Source organism: Vulpes lagopus, chromosome 6 (genome assembly GCF_018345385.1).
Source record: "Vulpes lagopus strain Blue_001 chromosome 6, ASM1834538v1, whole genome shotgun sequence".
Taxonomy (NCBI): domain Eukaryota; kingdom Metazoa; phylum Chordata; class Mammalia; order Carnivora; family Canidae; genus Vulpes; species Vulpes lagopus.
Genome location: NC_054829.1, coordinates 11,700,155 through 11,725,619, shown reverse-complemented (window position 1 = coordinate 11,725,619; position 25,465 = coordinate 11,700,155). Strand labels below are relative to the sequence as shown.

Below are 25,465 nucleotides of genomic sequence, written 5' to 3'. Positions count from 1 at the left end.
TCAAGCCCTGAGAAACCCACCGCTCTAAGTCAGACGTCTGGCAGCACCAGACATGCCCCAAAGCTCCTGCTGCTCCCTCTCCTTTCATTCATATTTTGTGGTCTCCAAACTGGCCTTCACCTCCACCTACCCCAAAGTAATGTCTCATGACTGCTGCAAAGGACATTGCAGTTGGCAAGGACTGTCTGGAGTGGCTGGCCAATCCTATCCTTGGCCTTTGGAGCCCAAAGAAGAGAGTGAGAGGACGAGAAAGGAGGAGAAAAGGCTTCCAAGTTAAGCAGTGTCTTCACTGGCTACATCAGTGGGAATCTCCTTGAACTTGAGTAAAAAATGAAAAGAGAAATGAGCCGGTAAGCAATTGCTGGCATGTAATCCATCATCTAGTGCAAACCTCTCATCATTATTATTTTTTAGTTGGATTCCAGGGGCCAGCCAACATTTCAAGGCAGGAGGTCGGAGCCCAAGAGGACTAGCTTCTTCCTCTTCCATGAACAGGCCTCGGATGAAAATAAATTACCCAGCCCACCTTTACCAGTCCTACATGGGGCATTTTCAGTAGAAGGCATTGGTTTAGTGCCCCCAAAAGCTCCGAGGGAGCACATTCCTGCCTCTGGACTTGCATCTGGGAGTCAACCACATACACTTGCAGGTTAGAGGGGGAGACAGCAAGGTTGGGGCTCCTCTGGGATGACTACCATTTATTGTTAAGAGGGAGAAGAAACAGGTCACTCAAAGATGCCCTGTTTGCCCTCTTCTCCCTCTATTTATAACATCACAGGAGCTAGAACTAAAGCATCAGTGTGGAGGACATGCACTACTGCTCACATGATCTGATCAGTGGCAGATGAGATCAAACTTGAGGGCATCTTCTCTAGCCAGTCCAAACCTTGGGGCATTACTGCGGCCTTTTGCAAGTCGTGCCGATCTGAACCAATGTCCTCTGGGGCCAAGCAGGTCTTCTCCACCAACAATTTAGCAGGATTTGGAAAACAAGCTTTTACCCACAACTAATGAAAGATGGGTGCCTGTGGCTCTGAGTCGTCAAGCAGAAGAAATGCCACTTCCATGAGCTCTGCCCCAAGGTTTGACGCTCTTAAAAATGAAGAGGGAGCAAACCCCTGTTCATTTATGCAAAGGCTGGGACTCGTGTCCCCTCTCTCGTTTAAAGCACTACGTGACGGTCCCTAGAGGGAGGGGAACAGGCCTGCGAGGAGCTACGGGTGAGAGGCCGGATACCTACTGTGGGTCTTCGTGCACGTCTATCCTGCAGCACAAGGTCAAAACAAGGGACAGCTGAAGAAATTTGGAACAGAATCATCGCATTTCTTGTAAGAGCAACACACAAAGGAAAAGCAATGACCAATTTGTCAGAGAGCATCCCTCACGTTCACTTTCATACACCTTTTCCCAAGGCAGCTCGGGTGGAAAATGTGCCTGTGTGACGTCACAGCCACACTTTCCTACAAACTGTTGGAGGTTTGGCAGACCCAATTCTCTGAACCAGTGTGCTGGGACTTCCAAGTCACCCCCCGACAAAAGGGGTTTTTGGTCTGTGCAGTAAGGACCACTGACATCAAGGAGGGCAGCATATGGCACACTCCCATTACACACCCGCTGGCCCAGGACTTCCAGCCTGTGACTCATCCTCACCAAGAAGCCCTCCTTCCTCCCTTCTCCCACCTTCAAACCTCATGGCAAAGTGGGAGCCGGGGGAGAAGAGACAAAAGAGCCTACATTCGTTATTTAAAAACAAATTTAAAAAAAAAAAAAAGATTCCAACCATAGTTCATGTTTAAAGTTGCTTTGTTACAACAGCTAAACCAGAGCCGGTGTGGTCAGGCTATTTTCCTTCTTTAGGAACCTGATTTAAAAAATGAAGAAGGCTTACCCATTTTTGAAATAGAGGACATGAGCTCTCTGAAGTCCTGTTTCTAGGAAAAAACCTAGTTCTTGATCGTGGGGAGCAGGGCCAGGCTTAGGGCTTCTGTTTTGAATATTGGTAAGTATTACCTAGAAGGGGAGAAAATCGGAAAACTAATGAGATCCACATCCAAGCCTAGTCCCTTCATACCGCATCTCTAAATGCACTGCCCAACCTGACAAATCGGCTTCCTCACGCCCACATTGGTGCCCAGGGACTGGTGCAGATGTGAGTGCAGAGATCAGGGAAGCCAAGAGAATGACACCTCCGAACTGGGGCACGGGAGGCCCTCCTGGCACAGCGGGTGCTGACGGGTGCAGGGTGCCAGGAGAAGCATTGAGGTGGAGGGGCTCTGCTGGATGCCAGGATGTGGACAGAGTCCCAGTGAGAAGGACACAGGTCCCAGGATCATCCACCAATGATGGCAGAGGTCACTGACGGGCGGACTGCAGGGCCAGCCCTACAGAAGCTTGATGAACTCTGAAGAAAGCTGAGCTGAGAAGTGCTGTGATTGGCATTGGCCCTGAAATTCCCCAGGGAGAGTGAACTCTCTAGGCTTCAAAGTCAAAGCCAATGGAGTCTCAAGGGAAGCGTGGAGAAAAACAACCTGAGCTCTCTCTTTCTCTCCCTCTCTCCCAAAACTTGATCTTTTGTCAACGGATAACAAGGTTTTAAAGGTCTAAATTTTTGGCCCCACGAGAAAGACTGCCAACTGATCAGGAGAAAGATCTTCAAGTTGGGGCGGGGGGGCAGTCATAGCGAAGGGTAAACACATATCTATTGTTTGTTACAGGGGCCATTCGCTTTAAGCTGTCAAGTCAAATGAAGCATTTATCAGACAGAAGCTACTTGCAGCCCATTTAAAAAAACCCTACACGTGCTCTCCAAACCTGCTGCCCACATTTGCTGAAGTCAGAAGCCCTTCAGAGGCCCAGCTGTAAGCCAAAGCCCAAGCATTCTAGAGGTCTCACAATTATTCTCCATACAGCATTGAAGCAATTGCTAGCTCTCTAACTTTCGAGCTTCGGGAAATAGCAAAGAAAGCACACAATGAGCAGATGTTGTGGGATGAAATCCAGGTGGGCAACCCTTGGATTTGAACTCCATCCCAGCATCTTATCAAAACTGCCTGGCTCCCTCCCGACTTAGCACTTGGCTCTGCAAGTGCTGAGGGGTAGGTGTTCCTCCTACCCCTGCGAACTGTCATTTTGGCTCTACTGTAGGCTCCTCCCTAAGGCGTCTTCCCAGTGCTGCACATGCACCGAGTGTGGTCTCTTGTAAGTCTCTCTCAAGATGATCTCATCCATTCCTCCAAGCTTCAGAAATCGTCCACATGCTGCCAACTCCCAGAGTCATCCTCTTTGCCACAGACTTTCCCTCTGAACACTAGACTCATATGTGCAACGGCTTCCTTGACATCTCCCCTTGGAGGCCCAACACTTAAACGTTAAAAAATTAGCCTTCATTTGCTTTCAAGAATCGTTTTAAAAACAACAAAACAAAACAAAAAAACCCACCACAATTACTTTAAAGCAAAAACAATTCGCCACAGCACAGAAAGAAACTTTTAAAATTGTCTGGAATTCTACCACACAGAAATAGCCAGTTAACATATGTTGAACAAGAATCCAGGTACCTCTAAACATATGAATCAAGGAAAAAAAAGATAAAAATCATTTTACGAAAATTGAGATTGTTATGTACGACAGTTTTAAATCTGAACCATTACATTTAATTTTGATTAAACTTAACAAGAGAAACTAAAACGTGACCAAAGGAATCACTCAATTTCAGAAAAATGTGGGGTTTTTCTATAGGTAGTCATTAAAGGTCTGGGCACTTGTCCTAAAGATAAAAGCAGATCTTATATTTATTATACGTGTGTGTGTGTGTAGAGAGAGAGAGAGAGAGAGAGAATAATGATATAGACACAGATACATCTTAACAAATTAAGTTTTTTGATCCATAGAAGTAGGATGTCTTCCCATTTATTTAATTTCTTTCAACACTGATTTGTAGTTTTCAGGGTATAAGGTTTGCACTTTTTTATTATCCCCACATATTTTAATCTTTTTGATGCTATTATAAATGGAATTGTTTACTTAATCTCATTTTCAGATTGTTCATTGCTCATGTAGAGAAATAAGAGTGGTTTTTAAAAACTATTTTATTTATGAGAAAGAGAGAGAGAGGCAGGCAAAGACACAGGCAGAGGGAGAAGCAGGCTCCATGAAGGGAGCCTGATGTGGGGCTCGATCCCAGGTCTCCAGGATCAGGTCCTGGACCGAGGGTGGCGCTAAACCACTGAGCCACCCAGGCTGCCCCAAGAGTGATGTTTTGATATTGACCCTATATTCTATAACTTTGCTGAAATCCTTTACTAGATAAAATAGAGTGTGTATGTGTGAATCACTTAGGGTCTCCTGTATACAAGATAATGTCATCTGCAAATAGATACTTACTTCTCCCTTTTTAATCTAGATGCCTTTTATTTCTTTATCTTGCCTAATTGCATTGGCTAGAACATATACTACAATATTGAATAGAGGTAGTGAGAACAAACATCCTTGTCTTGCTCCTGATCTTAGGGTGGAAAATCGTCTTTCACCATTATATATGTTGTTAGATACGGATTTTTCATAGGTGCCTTCTATCAGGTTGAAGATGGGAACTTCCATTCCTAGTGTGTTGAGTGTTTTTATCATGAAAGGGCGCTGGATTTTGTCATGTGCTTTCTCTACATCGACTGAAGTTATCACTATCATGTAGGTTTTGCATTTTATTCAACTGATATATTAAATTAATTGATTTTCAAATATTAAGTCAACCTTGCATTCCTGAAACAAATCGTGCTCAGTCATGGTGTATAATCCTTTCTATATGTTTTTGGATTCCATTTCCTGGTATTTTGTTGAGGATATTTGCATCTATATTCATAAGGGATATCAATCTCATAAAAAGACTTAGGGAATGTTTTCCTCCTTTTCTGTATTCTGGAAGTTTTTATAGTAGTGCTGTCATTTCTTTAATATTTGGTATAATTCAGCAGTGAAGTCAACCTGACCTGTAGTTTTCTTTATGGGAAGGTTTTTGACTATAAAATTAATTTCTTTAATAGACAAAGGAATATTTGGGTTATTTATTCCTTCTTGAACTTCAATAGTTTGTGTCTTTCAGGGAATCTGTCATTTTCTTTAAGTGATCACATTTATTGGCATAAAGTTGGTCATAATTTTCCCTTATGATCTCTTTTTTTTAAAAAAGATTTTATTTTTAAAGTAATATCTACACCCAACACATGGGGCTCAAGCTCACAACCTAGAAATCGAGAGTCACTTGCTCCACCAACTGAGCCAGCCAGGCACCCTTCCCTCGCAGCCATTTAATGTTTACAAATCTATAAAATTGTCTCTTCTTCTTGGGTGTTGTTGGTAATTTATGTCTTCTCTCTTTTATTCTTGTTCAATCTTGTTAACAGTTTACAAACTTTATGGATCTTTCCAAAGAATCCTTTTTTAGTTTCACTGATTTTCTCTGTTTATCTCTTTCCTACTTCATGTTATGTTGCTGATCTTTATTATTCCTTCTTGAACTTCAATAGTTTGTGTCTTTCAGGGAATCTGTCATTTTCTTTAAGTGATCACATTTATTGGCATAAAGTTGGTCATAATTTTCCCTTATGATCTCTTTTTTAAAAAAGATTTTATTTTTAAAGTAATATCTACACCCAACACATGGGGCTCAAGCTCACAACCTAGAAATCGAGAGTCACTTGCTCCACCAACTGAGCCAGCCAGGCACCCTTCCCTCGCAGCCATTTAATGTTTACAAATCTATAAAATTGTCTCTTCTTCTTGGGTGTTGTTGGTAATTTATGTCTTCTCTCTTTTATTCTTGTTCAATCTTGTTAACAGTTTACAAACTTTATGGATCTTTCCAAAGAATCCTTTTTAGTTTCACTGATTTTCTCTGTTTATCTCTTTCCTACTTCATGTTATGTTGCTGATCTTTATTATTCCTTCTTGAACTTCAATAGTTTGTGTCTTTCAGGGAATCTGTCATTTTCTTTAAGTGATCACATTTATTGGCATAAAGTTGGTCATAATTTTCCCTTATGATCTCTTTTTTTAAAAAAGATTTTATTTTTAAAGTAATATCTACACCCAACACATGGGGCTCAAGCTCACAACCTAGAAATCGAGAGTCACTTGCTCCACCAACTGAGCCAGCCAGGCACCCTTCCCTCGCAGCCATTTAATGTTTACAAATCTATAAAATTGTCTCTTCTTCTTGGGTGTTGTTGGTAATTTATGTCTTCTCTCTTTTATTCTTGTTCAATCTTGTTAACAGTTTACAAACTTTATGGATCTTTCCAAAGAATCCTTTTTTAGTTTCACTGATTTTCTCTGTTTATCTCTTTCCTACTTCACTGATTTATGTTCTGATCTTTATTATTCCTTCTTGAACTTCAATAGTTTGTGTCTTTCAGGGAATCTGTCATTTTCTTTAAGTGATCACATTTATTGGCATAAAGTTGGTCATAATTTTCCCTTATGATCTCTTTTTTAAAAAAGATTTTATTTTTAAAGTAATATCTACACTAACAGTTTACAAACTTTATGGATCTTTCCAAAGAATCCTTTTTTAGTTTCACTGATTTTCTCTGTTTATCTCTTTCCTACTTCACTGATTTATGTTCTGATCTTTATTATTTCCTTCTTTTTGCTTGCTTTGGCTTTAATTTTTTCATTTTCTAGTTTCTTGAATTGGAAATTTTGACCACTGATTTGAATATTTTCCTAAGACATGCATTTAAAGTTATAAATTGTTATATTGTTTTAAACTTGTAGAAGCTCTATCATTAGGTACATACACTTTCAGAATTATATCTTGTTGATTAATTGATCCTTTTCTTATATAACATCTCCCTTTATCTCTCATAAATATTCCTTGTTCTAAATTCTACTTTCTGATGTAATACAGTCACTGTGGCTTTGTTTTAATGAATTGTTTTCATTGTATATAATTTTACATTTTTCTACCTATATATTAATTTTAAATGGTTTTCTTATAGATAGCATATATTAGGCCTTGCATTTTCATCCAATTTGAAACTGTACAGACCATTTATATTTAATGTAACTATTGACATGATTGGAACCATCTTGCTTGCTGTTTCTTTTTTTTTTTTTTATCATCCCATCTGTTCTTTGTTCCTTTTTTCTCTCTCATTCATCTTTTTTTGGATTGATGATTCCATTTCATTTTCACTAATGACAGTTAATTATGTTTGGCTATCTGTCCATCTGCTCTCTTTTTTTCTCTCTGCCCCCCAACAGTATGCAATATAGCTCTTTAGCTTATCACAGTGTATATTCAAATAATATTACATCAATTTATAAATATTATAAACACCATATAATAGTATACTTACATTTCTTCCCTAAACTTTTGTGTTATGGTGGTCACACATTTTACTTCTATGTTATATATTCCATAATATGTTGTTAGCATTGTTCGTTTAGGTGATAAATTATATTTTTAAAAAATTAAAAATAAGAAAAAGTCTTTTATATGCATGCTTATTGTCACCATTTATGATGATCTTCCTCACATTGTATGTATCTGTATTTTCTTCTGCTTGAACTTCTTTAACATTTCTTGTTATGCAGGTCTGTTGGTAATGCATTCTTTCAATTTTTGTTTGTTCTATAAAAAACAAAATCTTTGTCTTCTTTCTTCAGAGGGGTTTTGAAATTTTTCATCCACTACTTTAAAGGCATCTCTGTGATATCCTCTCACTTGGATTGTTTCTAATGACAAATCTGCTTTAACTATTAGCTTTATTCTTCTGTCTTTAAAGTTTCTTCTTCTCTGGCTTCCTTCAAGATTCTTTGATTTTCAATAGTTTACCTATAATATGTCTAAATGTATGTTTTTATTTATCCTGCTTAGGGTTCTGAGATTCTTGAATATATGGTTTGCTGCATTTCAGTAATTTTGAAAAACTCTCAACTGTTTTCAAATTTTTCTTCTGCTTCAGTTAGGCTCTCCTCTACTTTTGGGACACCAAATACATATTTTTTCTGTAAGTCTTGGATGCTCTGCTTTGATTTTTTTTGCCCCACTCTTTTTGTTCTTTTTGTGTTTCTATTTGAATCATCTCTATTAACCTATCTTCAACTAAAAGATTTTTTTCTTAGCTGTGCCCAGTATTCTAATATGTCATCAAAAACTTTCTTTATCTCAGGGCACCTGGGGAACAATGTGACTCTTGATCTCAGGGTTGTAAATTTGAGTCCCATGTTGAGGGTAGAGATTACTTAAAAATAACATTTTTTTTTTTAAAGATTTACTTACTTATTTGAAAGAGAGAGAATGTGTATGAGTGGGGCAAGGGGCAGAAGAAGAGAATCTTCAAGCAGACTCCCCGCTGAGTGCAGACCTGACACGGGGTTTAATCCAAAGACCCATAAGATCAAGACCTCAGCCAAAACCAAAAGTGGGACACTTAATTGACTGAGTCATCCAGGGGCCCCTAAAATAAAATCTTTAAAAAATTTTTCTTCATCTCTTATATTTTATTATTTCTAGGATTTCAATTTTATATATTCATAGTTTCCATCTCTCTGTTGCAATTCCCATCTTTTTATGTATGTTGTATGCCTTTTCCACAATATCCTCTGACATATTATTCATTAACATTTTTAAGTTCCTATCTGATAGTTCCAACACCTTGGTCATTTTTAAGTTTGGTTCTGTTTACTGCTCTTCACAATAGTTTGCTTATTCCTGTTTCTGTGTATATTTGTGTATATCTCATATTTTTAAATTCAATGTTGAAGATTGTGTGTGGAGAAATACACTGAGGTAAATATTTATACCTGAAAATGGGCACTCTTTTTCATCTATAAGGCAACAAATGTGGGGAACTTGAGTCAATCTAGTCAGTAGTTGAAGTTGGGCTGGGTTTTGTTGCTTCTACAGTTACCTCCAATGCACCACAGACTTCAAATTCCTCAAGCAGTAGGCTACCAACTTGTGCTTACTGTGGGACCTGGGATGACAGAGGGTTTTTCTCAGTGTTTCTGTTCCATCCTATTTTCAGCAGTCCCTGTAGGCTTGCACTACAGAGGGGATTTCCCTCCAATTTCATGGCCCTTTCCCCACGGCATTCTGCCATTATTCATTAGTTGGTACTGTGTTTGTTACATGGCTGGTGGTGGGAGGGGGAAATTCTTGGATTTTCCTGGTCCAGCTTCAGTCTCAGAAAGAGTCTATATAGCTGGAGCTCAGGGATGAAGTTCATCCTCAGGGGGTCCTTTTTGGGCACCTCCCTCCTAATTCCCAGAATGCCTTCTGGGACAAGAACTACCTAACTTCCACTTCCAGGAAAATTCTGAGCATGATTAAAGCTCCTAGAAGTCCAGATTAACCCTAAAATATAAATCTCTAGTTATCTTAATAAATAACATCATCCACCCAGCTGCCCAAATCAGACACTGGGGCGGGGAAAGGAAGAGGAGTTGTAGCAAGGCTTGATACCCTAACACTTTCAAATTTATTACCACATCCCTCCTAATTATTTCTCAAGTATGTCTGTAATCTATTCTATTTCTACAACCATTACCTTCATGGAAGGTAATCACTTCTTATAAGATTTCCACAATAGCCTCCTAAATGGAGTCTCCATGTCATCTCCTGCTCCTTTTTTTTCCCACTTTCTACAAGCAGCCTGAATCACTTTCTATAATACAGTCTGGGTCATGTTGCCCTTGTGATCTTCCTCACCCTTCAGGCATCACCTTGATTATCACCTTGTTGGAAGGCCTTCTCTGGCCACCTAACATCATGTAGGCCTGCCTCTGTTATTCCCTCACAGCAAGCAGCCTATCCTAATCCTTTACTGCACTTATTAGTATATATTTTTTACTTGATTATTGGCTGTCTCCCTCTGTGGTGCAGAAACTTACACAAAGTCAGGCCACATCTATTTCATTTACTAATATGTTCAGTGTCTACAGCAGTGTTTGGTGCAGGGTAAGCATTGAATATATATAATAAATGAATGAAATACATAATGAATGAATGAGTGAATTTGCAAGACCAATCAGAAATGCAGAAAAAAAGCAGTAAGATAGTAACCTACTGTGCACTAGGTACTATGTAGGTACACAGGCTCTCTCATTTATTCCTCCCCAAAAAGAGATACACACTACTACCCCCTCTTCACTATAGAAGGAAGCGAGGCTTTGTTCCACTGTGTGGGTTGCCCAAATTGCATGGCTGGCAAGTGTTAGAGTTGGTGCTGAAACTCAGGTCCCCCAGACTCTGTAGTCCAGCTCCCTCCCTTTGTCCCATCAGTCTTCGTTTACTTGCAAAACAAAGTCCAAAAGACTAGAAGTCAGAGCTCCCAGGATGAGGGTTTAGGTTACAAATGGGAAGAATGGGAAAGACACAAGGGGGGAGGGAGACAGAATAGCTCGGCTCAGGGTTTACCCTTCAGTCTAAGCACCTTGGATTTCATCCCTTCTTCACAAAGAGCCTCTAACACATGGGCCTGGGCAGGAGTATTGTTTGGCAGTGGCGAAGCCACTTGTTCTGAGGATAAACACTTCCCTGCAAGAGGACTGCCAACAAGCATCCTTAACAAGTGCAGCCTGCTTTGGCAATAGCATACACTTAATGACTAAGGAAGCATGATAGCAAGGAGGCAGAGGTCAAAGACTTTAGGTCAAAACTCCCAGGTTTAGGGGCATCTGGGTGGCTCAGTCAGTTAAGCATCTGACTCTTGATTTTGGCTCAGGTCATGATCTCAGGGTCCTGGGATTGAGCCCTGCATCAGGCTCCATGCTCAGCATGGAGTCTACTTAGGATTCTCCCTCTCCCTCTGTCCCCCCCCACTCCACTCACGCTCTCTTTCTCTCTCTCTCTAAAATTAAAAAAAAATAAAAAATAAAAAGACCCAGGTTCAAGGTCAGGTTCTAATACTCCTCACCACTTGTGGACTTAAGACAATTCTTTCAATCTCTCAGACTTTTACTATCCTCATCTGTGTAATGGGGATAGTAATATATACCTGACACAATTGTTATGAATTGTAAGTGGGAAACTTAGTGAGCATATAAACATTATAATCCTTAATGGAGATATATTAAAGAGTTACCTTCAAGTAGGAACAAAATAATGACATTTTCTACCACTTTTATTTTTTAATATTGTTTTAGAAAACCTGGAGATAGGGGAAAAAAACCTGGAGACAGGGTACGAGAGAGATAAAAATGGAAAACATTAGACAGGAAGAAACAACAACAAAAATCATTCCTCTGCCACATATTCATAGTCTCAGAAAAATGAAAATCAACTCTATTTTTATGGAGTTCAGTATTACGGCCAGTATTCCTACATTGCTACCCTTGTCAGCCTTCAAAATTCAGTTCAAGGGTCCTCTCTTTTAGAAACCATCCCTGCACTAGCACGCTGGTCCCCCAAGACCCTTCTCTGGGCTTACAGAATCCTCTGAGAGGTTCCCACCAAAGCACTGCCCACACTGGCTATGGACTTGGGTCCTCATGAGATCATATGTTTCCTAAGGACAGGCTCTGAGGCTTATTGACTACTGTGCTCCCGGTGTTAAGCACACTGTAGAACATAGAAAGCACTCAATATTTGTGTAAGTGGATTAAAAAATTTAAAAGCATTACTATATGGGAAAATATATGAAAAAAATAACGATCCTATTCACAAAGCAATACAAACAGAAAAGATGTGGGAATAAAATAGACCTACTAAAATCTCTGAAACAAAAGTATTGTAAAATGGCAAGAGATATCATGGTCATGGATGAGTGAAGACTAAATATAATTCTCTGAATTATATATAGGGTTCATAAAAATCCAACCAATCCTAACAGGATTTTTCTAGAACTCAACAAAATTATTCTAAAATTGACCTAGAAGTATCATCAGAAAAGAATAAGGGACATTCTGAAAAATAGGAGTAATATGTAGTTAATAATCCTTTCAGATGTTGAAACCCATCATAAAGTAGTTATTGAATGGTGTCATACTGGTGTGATATAAGATTAGCAGAACAAAATACAAAAGCCAGAAATTACTCTTGTATCTAAAATTTTATTGAATAACTTGAAATATATAACAGCAAATATGAAAAAAATAGAGATAAGATCACCTTAAAGTGGTAGCAAAATTTGAGAAAAACATTAGAGTCATATCTAATATCACACAACAAAATAAATCCTGAGAACATTTGGAAATTAAAAGTTGTTTTTGAAAATATGAAAAAGGACTGAAAAAAATTTAAATACTAGAGGGAGCTTATCCCAATATTTCAGCTTTAAAACAATGAAATAAATGTGACTGAAGAAAATCAGATTCAACTATATACAGATTTTTAAATTTATGAGCAACTTAAAAATGGAAATTTACTGAGAAAATATTTAGAGCAAATATGATTAAAGGGTTAACATATTTGTGATATAGACTTTATTCAAATTATCAGAAAAAGATTTCACCCAAAAACTGGACAGAAAGTATACACAGAAACAAAAGGGATATAACTAGGTTAAACATAAAGTTACCATATGACCCAGCAATTCCACTCCTAGGTATATACCCAAGAAAAATGAAAACATTGCCCACACAGAATCAGGTATACAAACATTCGTAGAAGCTTTACTATAATGGCCCAAAAGTTGAAGCAACCCAAATGATAAATGATAAATGATGAATGGATAAACCCAATGCAGTACATCCATAAAATGGCATATTATTTGTCAGTAAAAAGAAATGAAGCCCTGGCACGTGCCAAAGAAGCCAGCCATAAAAGACCACATTTGTGGGATTTTATTTGTATGAAATGTCTAGAATATACAAACCCATTCAGACTAGGGGACCTCAGGGGTAAATGGGGAGTGAGTGCTAGTGGGTACAGGGTTTCTTTTTGGGGCAACAAAAATGTTCCAGAGTTAAATACTGGTGATAGTTTTATGACTCTCAATATATTAAAACATACTGAATTGTATACTTTAAATGGGTGAATGAGATGGGATGTGAATTCTAGCTCTATTATGCTGTAATCCAAAAAAGAAGTGAAACATAACCCATAAGCAAATAGATGGGAAAAACTTCAACCTGACTGACAAAGAACTGCAAACTCAAACCTCAAGCAAGGGACCATTTCCACCTGGCAGCCCAGCAAAAATGACTTCGGCAGGATAGCAACCCTGTCGGGAGCACAAAACAACCACTATCCTCCCAAACTGCCAAAGGGATGAGATGTCAGGAGGCCTTGCGGAAAGCAAATGAGACATAATATGTAGTTAATGGGGATGTCAAAAATATGTCCAGGTGCGGGAACCCACCCTTGGGAAACAAGGCAGGCCAGGAGGGCGCCACCCGCAGGAAAACCAGCGGGGGGCCCCAACCAGCAGAGGCCAGCCACCTCTCCATGAAAACACAGCAGGCTTCTGACATGATGGTGAGTGAAAGAACAGAGCTCCATAACGGACATAATGGTACGAGGGCCAAGACTGAACGAGAATGTGTGAAAATTAAAATAAGCTACTGTTCTCTGGCTTCCAGACTTTTCTAACTCAGCTTTTAAGTGCGTGCAGCCTCCCAACCCAGTCGGCAGACGGCAGGCCTGGGTCAGAGCACATTTAGTGGCTGGCTGGGCAGTCTCCTGATGTTTTAAGGAAGCAGCTTGGGAAGCTATGAACAATTCCCTGCTGCTCTGGCTCCAGTGGGGAGCTGGGGAAGGGAGGGGGGATGAGGGGGAAGGGAGAGGGGATGAGAAGGAAGAATTTTTTTTTTTGTCTCCCATTTTACAGTCAAAAGCATGGCCGTGTGGCCTCCCGGAGTCACACCCTGCCTCTCCCATGGGCAGCACTGAGTCCTTCTCCTGAGACATCATCTAGTCCACCTAGGTGTCCAGCACCTCGGCCCTGTGACTGCAAGCTTGTCCTCTAGCGAGGAGGTAACACAGGCAGGGCCCGGCCTTGCTGACCAAGGAGCCCCTCTCTGATGGCCACAGAGGAATTCCAGGGGGCGTCCGGCAACACACGGGGACCAGTTGTGTCTCCTCAAAACCTGAGCGCTAAGGCCGCCCATAAAAAGTCTGCGGGGATCCCACAACTTAGCATTAACTTCTTTTCTAAAATAGGGTGTGAAGAAGTGAACTGTCGGCAGAAGGTAAAGTTCCACCCTGGCACGGCGTCTGCTCAAGAAAGCCCTAACCAGCTGGTTGGCTGATGCCTGCAAAGGACAGAGACAGGATGATTTCATTTGCCAAAAGCAGGGCTCATATTATGATATTCAAAAGTGAAGTCATCTTTATTCCTATCATGGCACCACGAGAAGCTCCTCGTGGGGCAGGTAACTTTATTTACTGTTGGCACACTGCCACCATCTGAAGATAAACAAATCAAGGACAGCCTCTGTCATTTCTAATCCTATCTGTTCTAATTCAATTTATTTGATTAAATCATGGTATATGCACAATTTTAGAAGTATCTCTTATTCCCCTTCAGAGAACAAACTATCAGAGAAAATTAGGTGACTCCCATAACCCTAATATAACAAGGACAGCACTAAACAAATATTTCAACGCCCTGCTTTTGTGTATTCAGTTTTCTTTGGCCCTGCCTCCACCTTTGGACAAGGGGTTGGGGGTACAAGGACATGTGGAAATGTCCCATATCACATGGGGAACCCTGGTGCTCGTTGGCTCTTTAGTTCCGGACAAATCAGGTGGTGTGAGCCCCAACATGAAAATGGAAAGCTGAAGCACACAGAAACACACGGATGGACCAAGGCCCAACAGTCAGAGGCAAACACAAGTCCAGAACCTAGATATGATACCAGGACTCCAGGGCAAGCTGCTGTCCCCATTATCTTCTGTACAGGAAAGGGAGAACCAAGTCCTCCTGAGAAAAATTACTCCATAAATATTCTGTTAGAAATTATTTAACATTTTGGGTGCGTGGAGTGGCTCTGTTGGTCAAAAGTCTGCCTTTGGCTCAGGTCATGATCCCAGGATCTTGGATCAAGTCCCAGGTCAGGTTTCCTGCTCAGCTGGGGGTCTGTTTCTCCTTCTTCCTCTCCCCCCTACTTGTGCTCTTTCCCTCACTCTCTCTCTCTCAAATAAATAATATCTTTATAAAAAATTATTTGACATTTTTAATAAAACAGCATGTTTAGAGTATTCCAGATTTTTATTGATCTGAAATCTTCTAAGATTAGTAAAGAGTACACTGCCAGGTGACACAGATACAGACCATATAACTGTTGCTAACCACACACTAGGAAGTACTGAGTTAACCCACTTTCCCTCACCACAGCCTTATAGCTATGTTACATATGAGGATTCTGGGGTGGCACAGAGAGGTTGAGTAACTTGCCCAAAGTCCCACAGCTCAGAGGTGGCAAATCCAGGATCCCAGCACTGACCATCACTTTACCACTGTGCTCTGTTCCATCTCACAGCTCAAGTTAGCTGCCTCGAGGGGCAGCCATGGCCACCTGCCTCCTGAAGAGTTATTGCCCATCAAACACTTCTCTATTCAGAGAATCTGGCTGCCTCAGATACATGATTTGGGGGTTTCAGATCATGAAAAGATATTGACCATGACACCCCAATCTGTCCCCAAAAGTTCTTCCCCAATTTTTTCTTGCTAGTGAATGAAGTTAAGAACCAACACTTATAAGTAAAATGTCAAAAGGTCCTGGCCAACAGAATTTTCTTCACTATGGAATAGCTGGGAAATGGAGGGAAACCACTGAGACCCATGACCTGTGCTCAGCAGAACCAAAACAGGAACGGAGCCTGTGGGGCTTTCTACAGTCAAGGCCTACAGACCCAGAAAAACAAAGCACTATTTAGCTAGGCTTGTCCCAGCCTGCTTATTTCCCTAACAGATTTTATTCAGATTTCCCTAACAGATTCAGATTCTATTTCCCTAACATCTCTGTTTTCAATTTAGCATAATTCTTAAAAGCCAATTTAAGTTCAAAATTAAAAAAAAAAAAAGTCCAGGCAGGTATCTTCTGCATAGCACCCCAATCTTGCCCTTTAAAGACCTTGAACATCCACCATTCTCCACAGTCACTTAAGGAAGACCGCTTTCCCCTTAGACTTCCCATCAATCCACAAATGGTTTCTTTTTTTTTTTTAATTTAATTTTATTTATTTATGATAGGCACACAGTGAGAGAGAGAGAGAGGCAGAGACACAGGCAGAGGGAGAAGCAGGCTCCATGCACCGGGAGCCTGACGTGGGATTCGATCCCAAGTCTCCAGGATCGCGCCCTGGGCCAAAGGCAGGCGCCAAACCGCTGCGCCACCCAGGGATCCCTACAAATGGTTTCTTGAGCACTTACTACAGTCAAACAGGCATTTGGTTCGTTCAGTCTCTCCTGGTACTAATATCCCAGCTTGCTGAGGCCTCAAGCAGGTTCCCATAAAGGAAAACTCATGCTGGAAAATCAGAGCCAGAAAGGTGAACATCACCTTTGACTGCTAAGATTGCACCCCAAGCTGAGGCAGCTTCCCCACGGTACCCAGCACTATGGCTGGCTTGGCTGAACACTTACTGAGCCCTTTCTGCAGGTAAGGGTATGAGGAATGACACAGCGTGTGCCTGTGTGCAGGGTTCAAGATAATGACATGAGTGAGCCCTGAAATGAGTGTCAGCAGAGTTCTAGTCCTAGCTTCAGCCCTGACTTCTGTGCATCCTTTCTGTCTGGGCCTCTGTTTCATCTTCCAATCTGACATCATCTGACCCTTGTCTCCCCAACAACTCAAGCAAAAATCTCTTTTAAGTCCTATGATTAGGGGTGCCTGGGTGGCACAGTCAGTTAAGCGTCCAACCCTTGGCTTTGTCTCAGGTTGTGATCTCAGGGCAGCAGGATCGAGCCCCATGTTGGGCTCCATGTTCAGCGTGAAGTGTGCTTGAGATTCTCTCCCTCTCCCTCTGCCCCTCCTCCTCACGCTCTCTCTCTCTTTAAAATAAATAAATAAATATTTTTTAAAAATGCTGTGATATTACAGTCTGACCAAAGAACCAACAGTGAATAGGTGGCTCTACGTGAGCGCAACAGCAAGTACACCCAGGCCTGCCAATCCCCAAGTCATTAAAGACCCGTGTAACAGATGCACCTCCTCTCTGCCAGCCAGGAGATGCCAAGATGACAGGGCCAGACAACTGGTGGACAGTAAGGTACAAAGCAAGGGTCCCTACATGGCAAGGGCTGTGGGTGCAGCGACAACAGGTTGGCTGCGCTAAGCAGACGTCTCCACTTTCAAGCGCCGGCCACCAAAGACGCACACAGTGAAGACAATGTGGATTCTGAAAGCAGGCTGCGTGATCATTTCTCTAAAGATCATACCATAAATTATGAATAACCAAAACTTCCCTTTCTCATAGAAGCCTTCTGATAGGACATTTTGGCAAGATGGTCAGGTATCTTCCTGAATTCCTAGCTGTCACGACCCGTGATTTATAACCCATGCTGGTGCCACCCAGGTCCAAAGCTAGTCCCATTATTCCTCCCTAGTCTTCTCTGTGGCTCTCATCTGCACTCCTGGCCCGTTACACAGAAACTCTGATCCTCGTCATACACATCAACACACTAGAAGACTTATGAAAACAAAATCACTTCCGTCTGTACACTTACAACAAAACAAAGCTAACCAGACTTCGGCAGTCTCCCCCATTCTGATCCTTAGGGACAGAGAGCATCCAAAAATTGATGGGAAACCACACAAGTCATTTTCAGTTTCACGGGATTTCTAGTCATTCTAAATAACCTCACAGAACACATCTCTGGGTGTGAAGGGGAAAATATCAGTGTCAAGCCTTGGTTTGAATGCCAGGAAACTCTGCCATGGGCAGAGATGGCTGGAGCCCATTGTTATCAGTAAAAGTAAGTGACATTTACGAAGAATCCAGTATGTTTCCGCATCGGGACGGGATGCGGGAAAAAATCCCTTTATTTACAGGATCTTTTACAGTCCCTACAAGAAATGAAGTAGAAACTATTATGCCCCTTTTATAGATGGTGAAATTGAGGCAGAGCATGAGGGAACAGTAAAGAGCAAAGCCAAAGGCCAGCGATCCTTCCAAATGGACAAGTTGTGCAAACCTGGCTGGTGTGTCTGATGGGGCCTCTAACCTCCTCTGCCCAAGGGTGTGAACTCAGGGCCTCCTGCTCCGGTGGCCCCCTTGTCAGCTGCTGGTTCCACCACAGGTGACTGCTGACTGCTGGCAGTAAACCCTCCCTGAAGATCTCAGAGGATCCACACCTGCTCCAAGTCGGTCAGCCAGGAGTCCCCAGCAGCCTTTCCATGTAGCTACTGAGGTAAAGCCTCCCAACCCCCAGATGCACATCATGTTGGCATATCGTCCAGACAAGCACAAATGGAGCTCAACCTACTTTGCACAGGAGAACGTGAATGACTAACCAGCTCCGGGGCGCACTGTCATTTCTGCTCTGGGGATGTTAAAACACTTCCCAAACGCTTTTCCCGAGGTGCTACAATCACCACCAGCTCCTTTGCACTGAAGAACATAAGTAAAGCTTTGCATCCAGAGGCAGATGTGCTGAAGGTTTTCCAGAGGATGAGCACAGTTCTCTAGAGTCGGCCTGGAAATTTTTAAAAATTATCAACTGGAACGAACGCACGGTCCTCACTTACCCTTTCTATCTCTTGGAGGTAGAGGAGAGCAATGTCCCCTGCTTTCTCATAACAGGTGATGACATCCTGTTCCCGGTCCACGTGGAGGTTACTGGTAGAAGAGGAAACAGGCAACTTCTCTAAACAAAGTCCTTAAAAAAAAAAAAAAAACAAAACCTGGTTGAGTTGTTTTTCGTGGAGCTTAGTTTTTCAACATCACTCTAGACGGCCAGAAGATGGCACGAGGATAGCACCAACTGTCCAAAGAAGCAAATGCTCTGCCTTCTACCCTCCCTCACTGAGAACGTTTGACCTTAATATCCAGGTGGAGAATCTGATCAGGTACTGTACCATGATCCCATTCAGATGTCACAGAGCTTCTCATCCAAGGACATTGCAAGGTCCTTGGAGTAAAGCAAAGCTAGGCTCACAGCACAATACTAGCTAAGGAATATCTTCTATCCCAAAAGGCCCAAAAGGTTAATTGAACATAAACACAATATTAAACAATCTTGGGAGTCTCAGTTACTAGGAAGATCTTCCTAGTATCTCCGGAGCTTCAGAGTTTTGCAGTCACCATAGCATCACAGACCAGAGCTCAGTTATGGGCTAAGAAAATACCAGAACTGCTTTGTGGGCATTTCTTTGGAGATGGAGATCCTCCTTGCCAAGACAGAGCTCAGGGCCGGGATGTATGAAAGCACAAAGGGCTAAAAAACAAAACAAAACAAAACAACCAGTGTTGGGAGGAGCAGCTGGTGCCTGAATGACCACCAACCTGTAGGTCTGCTCTGGGCAACCAGCCGGGAGCAGCAGGCCCTGGGGCTCCACTCACAACCTGGTGGAGAGAGGGCACACTGCAGGGAGGGGGGCTGGTGCCTCCACACAGGAGGGCCTCTGCTGTGGTGAGTGCCCTGGGACACATATATACACACATGGGACACTCATTCCACTCCAGGCACAGGCGCAGGATAGAGTTTGATACTGACAGAAATGGGGTCTGGAACTGGAAGAAGCCAGAGAAATGCCCCCAGAGAACCCACTCATTTTACAAACCAAGAAGCTGAGATCAGCCACAGTAACGCAAGTGACTTGCCCCAAACCTGGCAGCCAGCCCATGACACAACAGGAATCTGAACTCAAGTCTTTGGCCTTCCAAACAATAGTCATCCACTTGGTTGCTAACTCTCAGAGCGGATGCCACTCCAGACAGGGCGCCAGACACATCAGCAAATGACCCACAGTTTCATGTGCCATCATTTTGAGAATGGCCTCTTCCAAGCTGCTCTTATCAAACAGTGCTTGTCCCTCCAGGCTGCAAAAATCCACGAGAGACAGCTGTACCAAACAGAAAGGAGAAATCACTTCTGTTCACAAGGAGCCAGCAATGGCAGGCAGCGTGCCTGGGAGCTCATAGATTATGAGTCCATCGCAGAAGGTATGGCTCGAAGATTTTATTTTATTTTTTATTTTATTATTTTATTTTATTTATTTTTTGACAGCTGTTATTGAGGTAACATTGGCATATAACAAGCAAAACATTTTGTCAATATTTCATCATGATGGGGTTTTTTGTTCTTATTTAATTTTTTTTTATTAATACCAAAGTCTACAGTTAAAACTGCATCAGGGTTCACTGTGTTCTGTCGTTCACAAGTTTTAACAAATTCATAAGGTCATATGTCTTCCGTTACAGCACTGTACAGATTTGCTGCCCTAAAAACATCCCATGCCCCTCTAATTCATCCCTACCTTCCTCCTCCTGAGCCCCTGGCCCCACCACTCATCTTTTCACTGTCTTTACCGTCTTGCCCTGTCCAGGGTGTCACACACTTGTAATCCTGCAGCACACAATGTTTTCAGTACCAGCCTTTTCAGACTGGCTTCTTTCACTTCTTTCACGTAGCATTTAAGGTCCCTGCACATCTTTTTGTGGACTGATCATGATCACTTCTTTTTGTTTCGACATAATATCCCATTTACTCATTAATCCATTGAAAGGGAATTGATTCCAAGTTTTGGCAATCATGAATAAAGCTGCTATAAACATTCATGGGCAGGTTATTGTGTGAACATAGCCTTCAACTGAAATGCATAAATATGAGTGAGACTCTGTAATAAATAGCTAAATAAATATACTTTGTTTACAAATAGCAGGACACCTGGGTGGCTCAGCAGTTGAGCATCTATCTGCCTTCACCTCAGGGCATGATCCGGGATCCAGGATCAAGTCCCGCATCCGGCTCCCTGCATGGAGCCTGCTTCTCCCTCTGCCTGTGTCTCTGCTTCTCTCTGTGTGTCTCTCATGAATGAATGAATGAATGAATGAATGAATGAATGAATAAAATCTTTAAAAAAAAAACAAATAGCTTTGAAACAATATTATAGTTAGCTTTGTAAGACACTGCCAAACTGTCTTCCAGAGTGGCTGTTAACCATTTTGCATTCTCATCAGCAAGGAATGAGACTTACTGTTGCTCAGCATCCTTGTCAGCATTTCGTGTTAATCAGTTTTTTGGATTTTAGTCATTCTTTAAAAAAAAAAAAAAAAAAAGATTTTATTTATTTATTTATTTATTTATTTATTTATTTGAGATAGAACACAAGCGGGAGTAGAGGAGGGGGAAAGGGAGAGGGAGAAGCAGACTCCCCACTGAGCAGGGAGCCCAACTCAGGGCTCTATCCCAGGACCCCAAGGTCATGACCTGAGCTGAAGGCAGATGCTTACCTGACTGAGCCATCCAGGCACCCCGAGTTAAGTCATTCTAATAGGTGTATGGTAGTGTATCCTTGTTGTTGTAATCTCTAAAGACATATGATGCTTTTTTTTTTTTTTAAAGATTTATTTATTCATGAGAGACACAGAGAGAGAGAGGCAGAGACACAGGCAGAGGGAGAAGCAGGCTCCATGCAGGGAACCTGATGTGGGACTCGATCCCAGGTCTCCAGGATAACATCCTGGGCTGAAGGCAGGAGCTAAACTGCTGAGCCACCCAGGGATCCCCCGATGCTTATTTTCCATCAGTATACTTCCTTTGGTGAAGTGTCTGCTCAGATCGTTGGCCCTTTTTTCAACAGGGCTGTTTGTTTTCTTATTGTTGAGTTTTACGAGTTCTTTGTATATTTTGGATACTGGTCATTCATCACATATCTGCAAATATTTCCTTCCAGTCTATGACTTGTCTTCATTCTCTGAACAGTGCCTTTCACAGAATGAAAGTTTTTAGTTTTGTTTTTTTAAAGATTTATTTATTTATTCATGAGAGACACAGAGAAAGAGAGAGGCAGAGACATAGGCAGAGGGAGAAAGAAGCAGGCTCTCTGTGGGGAGCCCAATGTGGGACTGGATCCTGGGACTCCAGGTTCATGCCCCGGGCTGAAGGCAGATGCTCAACCGCTGAGCCACCCAGGCATCCCAGTTTTTAGTTTTAATACTGTCTAAACTATCAGTTTTTTCTGGCATGAACAACAATTTTGGTATGGTATCTGAAACCACACTGCTTGGGGATTCCTGGGTGGCTTAGTGATTTAGCACCTGCCTTCGGCCCAGGGCATGGTCCTGGAGTCCCGGGATCGAGTCCCACATCGGGCTCCCTGCGTGGAGCCTGCTTCTCCCTCTGCCTGTGGCTCTGTCTCTGTCTCTCTCTCTCTCGCTCTGTGTCTCTCCTGAATAAATAAATAAAATCTTTAAAAATAATAATAAATAAAACTACAGTGCCAAACCCAAGGTCATCTAGATTTTCTGTTATCTACTAGAAGTTTTACAGTTTTGCATTTTACACCTAGGGCTACAGTCCATTCTGAGTTAACATTTGTGAAAAGCGTAAGGTTTGTGTCTACATTTTTGTCTTTTGCATGAGGATGTCCAGTTGCGCCAGCACCATTCGTGGAAGAAACTACCTTTTCCCCATTGAATTGCCTTCACACCTTTGTCAAAAATCAGTTGGGTATATTCCTGGCATCTCTGTTCTGTTCCTTTCATTTATTTGTCTATTCTTTCCCCAATACTATGCTGTCATGATTACTGTACACCATTTTATTTTAAATAGCTTTACTGAGAGATAATTTATATGCCATAAAATTCACTAGGTTAGGTACAATTCAACAACCTCTATTTTATTTTTTGACACATGTAGGGTATTTGTTCATAGGAAGGCCACAGGTTTTGTGCCCCTTGTCACAATGAACCCAGATTCCTGTTGGGTGTGTTGTAAACAGAGGGGCCATTTCTTCAGGCCCCCTGCTCTGAGCACACCCCTCAACAACTTTTAACAAACTCAGAGTTGTGCAACCACACACAGTATAGTTGGAGAACATTCCTATCGGCCCCAAATGATCCTTCCGCCCCAAAGAAGTCAATCCTTATTCCCACCCTTGCTTCAAGCAACCACTAATTTGCTTTCTATTTCTATACATTTACCTTTTCTGACATTTCATAAAAACAGAACTACATAATATGTGGCCTTTTGTGTTGAGTTTCTTTCATTTAGCAGAATGTCTTCAGTGCGCAAATTATAGCAGTATTCCATTTCTTTTTATTGCTGTACAGATAGATGGCATTTTATCTGCCCATTTGCCAGAAATGGACATTTGGGTTGTTGCCAATTTGGGGCTATTAGGAATAATGCTGCCATGAGCATTCATGCATAATTTTTTGTGTGGACATATGTTTTTAATTCTCTTTTAATGGGTATATACTTAGAAGTGGAATTATTAGGTCAGATAATACATTTATTTCTAACTATTTAAGAAATACCAAACTGTTTTCCAAAGTGGCAATACCATCTTACTATTCCCACCAGCGATTTATGGGGGGGGGGGGGGGTGTCCAATTTCTGCATATGCTGGCCAACACTCATTATTGTCAGTTTGATAATAGCCATCCTAGTGGGTGTAAAGTGGTATCTCATTGTGGTTTAATGGCCGTTTCTGTAATGACTAGTGATACTGGCCACCTTTTCATGTGCTTCTTTGTTACCCATGTATCTTTTTTTGTGAAATGTCTATTAAGATCTTTTAGCCATTTTCATTGGGTTGTTTTCTTATTACTGGGTTTTGAGAGTTCTTTATATATTGTGAATACAACTTTTCTATCAGATATGTGATTTGCTAATATTTTCTCTCATCCATGAAGTTTTGTCATTCTCTTAACATGTCTTTTGAAGACTAGAAATCTTAAATTTTGATGAAGTCAGATTTATCAGTATTTTCTCTTCTAAATTGTCCTTTGAACTTCATATCTAGGAAATCTTTGCTCAACCTGAGGTTTCTTTTCTTATATATTCTTATAAAACTTTTATAGCGTTAGATTTTACATCGAGGTCTATGATCCATTTTAAAATAACTTTGTACATGTTGCAAGGTAGAGGTCGAAGCTTACTTCTTTACAGATAGATACCCAGGTGTGCCGGTGCTACTTATCAAAGATCTGCCTTTGCAGTTTTGTGAAAAATCAGATTGGCATAACTACATTTGAGTCTTTTTCTGGATTCTCTATGCTGTGCCAAGGAGCCATTTGTCTATATTTATGCCAGTATCACCCTTTCTTGACTACTGTACTTTTATAAATCTGAAAGTAGTGTTAGTGTTCCAATTGTGTTCTCATTTATCAGTTTTCTTGGCTAACCATAGTCTTTTACACTTCTATATAAAAATCTGCTTGTCAATATATATATTTTTAAGTTGGCTAGGATTTTGATTGAGATTATGTTGAATTTATAGATCAATTTGGGGAGAACTGGCATTTTAACAGTATCAAGCTTTCTGACCCAAGATCACAACATGCCCTTTCATTTATGTAGGTCTTTAACATCTCTTGGTAATGATTTGTAGTTTTCAGTATACATGTATTGCAAACCTTTTCTCTCAGACTTACCCTTAAGTATTTCATATTTACTATAGTGTTGTAAATGGTATTATTTTAATTTCAATTCCCTTTGGTCCATTGCTATAGATTTTGGGGGTCCCTGGGTGGCTCAGTAGGTTAAGTGTCCAACTCTTGATTTCGGCTCAGGTCATGATTTTGGGGTCATAGGATAGAGTCCTGTGCCAGGCTCCTCCCTCAGAGTAGAATCTGCTGAAGAGTCTGTCTCTCCCTCTCCCCGTCCCCACCTAAAATAAGTAAGTAAATCCTTTTCTCTTTTTTTTTAAATTTATGATAGGCACACAGTGAGAGAGAGAGAGAGGCAGAGACATAGAGGGAGAAGCAGGCTCCATGCACCAGGAGCCCGACGTGGGATTCGATCCCGGGTCCCCAGGATCACGCCTTGGGCCAAAAGCAGGCGCTAAACCGCTGCACCACCCAGGGATCCCATAAGTAAATCCTTAAAAAATACAATAGATTCTTGAATAGTGATCTTGAATTCTGTAACCTTGCTAAGTTTACTTATTAGTTCTACCATCATTTTTGTGGATTCTCTCAGAATTTGTATACAAGACAATCATGTTTGCAAATACAGGCAGTTTTGCTTCATCCTTTCTAATCCAGGTGCCTTTTATTCCTCTGTATTGCCTTATGCCTTATTACACAAGAACCTCCAGCACAATGTTGAATGTAATGGTGAGGACAGACATCCTTATCTCATTTCTGTTACGAAGAAAGCACTCAGTCTTTCCACCATTAAGTTTGATGTTAACTGTGAGTATTTCACAGATGCCCTTTAACAGGTTAAGGAAAAGCTCTTACACATCAACTCTGCTCTGAGTTTATATCAATAATGGATGCTGGATTTTCTCAAATCCTTTTTCTTTGTTCATTGAGATAACCATATGGCTTTTTTTCGTTCTTTTAATTTTTTAAAAAAATATTTTGCTTATTTGAGAGAGAGTGAGCAGGCATGAGTGGAGGACA

General features: G+C 41.2%; 1 protein-coding gene and 1 non-coding gene across 5 annotated transcripts in view; both read right to left on the bottom strand.

The window, feature by feature from the left end:
* TTC7B (tetratricopeptide repeat domain 7B) overlaps window positions 1-25,465 on the bottom strand; it is a 252,364-nt gene that overhangs the window by 164,351 nt on the left and 62,548 nt on the right. For all 4 annotated transcript variants that reach the window (XM_041758870.1, XM_041758871.1, XM_041758872.1 and 1 more), the window contains exons 4-5: window positions 18,637-18,767; window positions 1,889-2,010 (exon numbers count right to left, since the gene is read on the bottom strand). In XM_041758870.1, coding sequence (XP_041614804.1) covers window positions 1,889-2,010; window positions 18,637-18,767 — 253 coding nt within the window. The remainder of the gene's footprint in view (window positions 1-1,888; window positions 2,011-18,636; window positions 18,768-25,465) is intronic.
* Window positions 22,744-22,873, bottom strand: LOC121494108. Its single transcript, XR_005988745.1, has one exon. It is a non-coding gene; the product is annotated as a small nucleolar RNA SNORA11 (small nucleolar RNA).